Raw genomic sequence first — 4,974 nt, 5'->3', positions numbered from 1 at the left:
TTAAGCTCCTCCCTCCCCCTCCCCCTCCCCCTCCCCCTCCCCCTCCCCCTTCCCCCCCTATTTCATCCCGTCCTCCTGCCCTCTCCACCCCCCCCTCACCCCCCCCTCACCTCGAGCGCAGGTGCCATGGCAGCATTAGCGGGTGAGGGCTGAGGGGCGATACCCGATCTGAAGGGGCCCATGGAGGGGGTTCGGGCGTTGGAGGCCTCCCTGGAGGTAACAGAGGGGGGGAAGGGGGGAGGTAACAGGGTTGGGGAGAAATGATACATGCAAGCAAGAAGCGATACGTCCAAAGCACCCAGACTGCTGCAGAGGTGTGTGTCTATGTGTGTCTATGTGTGTCTATGTGTGTCTATGTGTGTCTATGTGTGTATGTTTGTTACAAGTACCTGACCGGGCCTGACGCTGGCCAGGGCTGCTGCCCAGCTGCCCCAACGAACAAGACCGCCCGGGGGAAAGGGGAGGGGCGTGAGGAGCCACTACCAACCCTCCTGCACAATACAGAGCCTGATCCGCCGGATACCGTGTAGGGGTGTGTACACACAGCGGTAGTGTGTGTGTATGTATGTGTGTATCTGTGTGTCTGTGCTGAGCGGAACTCTAAGTGACGTGGGGGAAAAGACGAACCACAATGAGTGAAGCTGCTGCGAAGGAAAGACGGCTGCGGCGGATGTACAGGAAGCAGACAACTGACCAGTCGGCGGTTGTGAAGGAGCCGTCCTCCGGACGATGTAGAGTGATGACGACAGCGGAAAATTACCTACCTAGCCGCCAAGACTAAAATAATAGCGGCAAAAGAGCAGTAGAGCCAAGCCGCAAAATGGTAAAGGTAGGTGTAAAGGCGGCAAAAGAGTCATAAAACCTGACGTGAAAAGAGAAAGGGATGACGTGAGGGAGCGGTAGCAGCTAGAGGGCGGGCGGGAAAAAGATATCAGTAAAAGCGAACAAATGGAAACACAGGAAACCCCACTACGTACCCAGCCACGCACCTGTGCATCTGCTCGAGTACGAACCGGGACAGAGCCGCAACCCGGCGGGACAACTCGGTTTCGGAGGTGCCCCCCCCACCGCCGCCACTGGCGCCGCTATGCGACGCCATGGCCGCCGCCGCCATCGCCGCCGCCGCAGCGCCAGCGTCACCTGCCGTACCCGCCGCGGGTCCTATTCCGCCGCCGTCCAGCAGCCCCAGTGCCGCTGCCTCCCGTAGCGACCGCAGCGTCCGGAACAGGTTGGTGGCCTGGGGGGGGAAGGAGAGGAGGGGGAGGACGGGGGGAAGAGAAGGGTGAGGGGAAACAACGAAACCCAAACGTGTGTGTGATGTGTGATGCGTGTGTATATCTCCATGCGTGCTTAAAACAATTACAGCAGCGGGCAGGTTCTGTGTGTGCTGTGTGTGTTTTAATGTACTCCGCCACGTGAAGGAAGCGGCCCTGTGGGTGGTATATGTGGCACACCGCGCTGGAGCCCACTGTGTAACGACCACACACATTGTGCAGCGCAACGACTCCATCGAACGCCGGTCGAGATGCTGCGCCCCTGCCTGTGCCTCTGCCTGTGCCTAGTCGCGGAGCCTGGTTTGTTCAAGATATGGTTCCCGAGAGCTTTGCGACCACGCTTTCCGTCGTTGAAACGAACAACTATGCCCCCCAACACAGCGGGGTGGTCCCAGTAGTATTGCAAGAGGACATTGTGGGTTTGTAAGGCAGGTGTGGTCTTTGGGGGGTCAGGACGAACCACGTGAACGAGTGAAGCTGCTGCCAGGGCAAGAGTGTAACCCCGGGGGGGGAGTTGGGCAACAAGGAAAAATGAGGACTTTCATCAACCTGCTATACACAGGTAACTCCCCCTCCCCCTCTCTCCCTCCCCCTCTCTCCCTCCCCCTCTCTCCCTCCCCTTCTCTCCCTCCCCCTCTCTCCCTCCCCCTCTCTCCCTCCCCCTCTCTCCCTCCCCTTCTCTCCTTCCCCCTCTCTCCCTTCCCCCCCCTCCCTCCCCCCTACCCACCTGGCAGGGTAGCCCCACAGATCTCCGCAGCATGGCGAACAAGAAGGACAGCTCGCAGGTGAGGCAGAACTCCACATCCGGTTCGGGGGTGTGGCACATCACCAGAGTACGGAACTCGGGAATGAAGTACAGAGCCTGAGAGTGACAGCCGGTGGGTTTAGGGGTGGGGGTGGGGGACCAGGGCCGGGGGCCCAGGGGCGGGGAGCGGTGTTGGGTTTGGGACGCGATTCGGAAAAAGGGATGGGCAAATTATGATTACACCGACATGCACAAAAGTCATAAACGCATTAACTGCCGACGTCCTATTAGGGGGAGCTGCTGGACATGGAGGGTTGTAATGACATACCGAGTACGTGGGTGGGTGGGTAGGGGGAGCAGTGGGGTGTGTGTAAGGAGAAAGGGTGGGGGGTTGGCCGGGGTGTGTTTGCAAGGCCGGCCGACACGGTCCTTTATTGCGATGGTGACTACGACGGCAATGGTGACGGTGACGGTGCGAACGGGGTGGGTGGGAAAGGTGAAGCCGCTGGTGCCCATACCCAGCCCCCTTTTAGCCCCTTCCAGCCCATATAATCAACAGCCTCCTCCCCTCCCCGTCCCCCCCCCTACACTACACACTCCGGCAGTTTCGGACTTTGGACGCCGGCAGTTCATACCTGGTTTCTTTGCCTGAGCTGGCTCCCCCTGCCTGAGCTGGCTCCCCCTTTCCTTCATGCCACCTCCACCCCCCCCCCAACCCCCACCCCGACCTCCCCCCACGGGTACCTGCAGCAGCGCGTTGCAGTAGGCGTTGGGAAGGTCGTTCTCCAGCCCCGCGAACCGTGTACGATTGTAGTACGAAAAATCAAACTCCTCCCACTTGAGCCTGCCGTAGTGTCGTATTTCCACGTATTGGTATCGCAGAGGCAATACCACGCCACCTGAACGCCGCGATGCGAATGTGTGCGTGAGATTTGTATCTATTCATCTGTCTGTCTGTCTGTCTGTCTGTCTGTCTGTCTGTCTCTGTGACTGACATGCGTATATCCGGGCCCTTCCCCCCTTTCCCCCCCTCCACCCCCTTCCCCCTCCTCCCCTCCCTCCCCGACCCGGAAGCATCTCCCTCCTCACCCTCCGCCGCTCGCTGCCTCTGTCTCTCCGCCCTAGCCGCCGCGGGGTCCACCCAGTCCGGCCTCATGGACAGGCGGGCGGAGGGGCCGTGACGCAGTCCCGCCAGCTCCCGGACCATGTCCGTGAGAACCTTGGAGCGGGAGAAGTGCGGGTTGGGCAGGTAGCCAACACCGTCAACCTGGACATCAGGACCGGAGGCGGGAGGGGTGGCGGTGGGGGGTGGGGTGGGGATGTAAGTTAGTGTAGGTTATGGTGATGGTGGTGGTGATGATGGTGATGGTGATGATGATGATAATGGTGGTAATGGTGGTGATGATAATGGTGGTAATGGTGGTGATGATGGTGGTGATGATGCATGCGATACAAAGATTTATAAATATTTCGCTACCAGCAGTTACAAGGGGGCTAGGAGTTTCGTGGAGGGGTGAGGGCGGGGGGCAAACTGCAAGAGAGCCCCAAACATTGGAAATAGGTAGATTGGGGTGGTTGGGGAGATGTGGTTGATGTACGGATCGACTGTAAATGAAACTACGGCACCATGGCCCTTCTTCCCTCCCTCCCTCACATACCCCCACTACAACCCCTCCTTCTTCCCCTCTTCGTTGTTCTAACCACCCCAACCGCAACCATGACCACACCATCTTAAATCCCTGAGGAGCCTTCCGGTAACTGCCAACTGCCGACCAACTAGCAATCCGTACCATCCGGATCTCCCGCCGCATGGACGGCTCCAGAACCCGCGGCGGCAACCCCACCGTACTGTTTTCGGAAGGATCCACCTCCGAAACCAGCGGACCGGGTGGGAGTCCAGGGGGGGCACCGGGTGGTGGTGCTGGGGGGTACTGGGGGGCGGAGGAGAAGCTGTCGTCCTCCTGCGCGTAAAAACACCGCACACACGCATACACACGTATTCAACGGAGCCCCAGCTGTCTCCACTGCATCTGTGCTACTGACTATAATTGCTCCGGTAAACCTGCACGCATGTGACAAAGCTCGCATCGTCACGCCTAGCGGCTTGGTTAAATTCAGCACACTCACTTAATCCGGGTGTGTGTGGGGGGGGAAGGGGCGGAGGGGGGAAGAGGGGTAAAACCCATTAGCTCGGGGGAAAGGCGGGGAAAAACTTCCCCGAGAAAACCTTTCCACACATATCAGATTACAGAAACACATCTCACATCCCGCACCCGCACCCGCACCCACCTGCAGAGCCACAGCGGGTTTGGGTCGGGGGCCCCCGGGGGGGGCGGGTGGCGGCACGGAGCTGGCTGCCTTGTTGACCCGGTGCCGCCCCGGCCCCCCTCCCCCGCCTAGCCCCCCCGGCCCCATATCCCCCCAGAGATGCACGTATCCGCCACTGCCCCCTAGCGCCACCAGCTCGCCGCTGCTGCTGATGGTGGCTGTGGATAGGGAGTCGGAAGCCATGTCTGCCTGGAGGGGGGGTTGGGGGGATCACATGCAAGGCAACGAGAAATGAACTGACGGCGTACCCCAAAGTCCGAAACAACGGCCGGGGTGGGAGGGCGAGGGCGAGGGCGAGGGGGGCATGTATGCAATGAGCAAAGAAGGTTTTTAGCGTCCTAAAAGCGCCAAACTGCTGTACCGGAGTCCGGAGCGATGTGGGGAAGGTTCGGGGAATAGTGGGAGCTCAGCCCCCGATCGTTCATTACTTGGCGGGTGGGGCACTTGCTCTGGTTTAGGAGGGCGCGCGCGAGACGGGGTTGCTACGAGGGAGGGACGAACCGCCACGAACCAGCACTTTTCCCCCGAAACCCCCATTCCCCCCATCAGCCCACAGGGCCCCAACCTCGCCTCTTTACATGCTGGGCATTTCCCCCCTTCCCTCCCCCCCTCCTCCCCCCTTCCCTC

The 4,974-nt window shown here is 60.3% G+C and overlaps 1 protein-coding gene across 1 annotated transcript in view; it reads right to left on the bottom strand.

Annotated features, from left to right (window-relative positions):
- The window catches only part of VOLCADRAFT_87610 (uncharacterized protein), a gene marked incomplete at both ends in the record, with an annotated part of 21,299 nt that overhangs the window by 12,748 nt on the left and 3,577 nt on the right, over positions 1-4,974 (bottom strand). Inside the window, 7 exons of the mRNA XM_002947287.1 lie at positions 111-210; positions 990-1,237; positions 2,002-2,136; positions 2,764-2,918; positions 3,109-3,286; positions 3,810-3,980; positions 4,309-4,536. Of these exons, the coding sequence (XP_002947333.1) occupies positions 111-210; positions 990-1,237; positions 2,002-2,136; positions 2,764-2,918; positions 3,109-3,286; positions 3,810-3,980; positions 4,309-4,536 (1,215 nt within the window). The remainder of the gene's footprint in view (positions 1-110; positions 211-989; positions 1,238-2,001; positions 2,137-2,763; positions 2,919-3,108; positions 3,287-3,809; positions 3,981-4,308; positions 4,537-4,974) is intronic.

Source organism: Volvox carteri (assembly GCF_000143455.1).
Source record: "Volvox carteri f. nagariensis unplaced genomic scaffold VOLCAscaffold_6, whole genome shotgun sequence".
Classification (NCBI taxonomy): domain Eukaryota; kingdom Viridiplantae; phylum Chlorophyta; class Chlorophyceae; order Chlamydomonadales; family Volvocaceae; genus Volvox; species Volvox carteri.
This window is presented reverse-complemented; position numbering and strand designations above follow the sequence as displayed.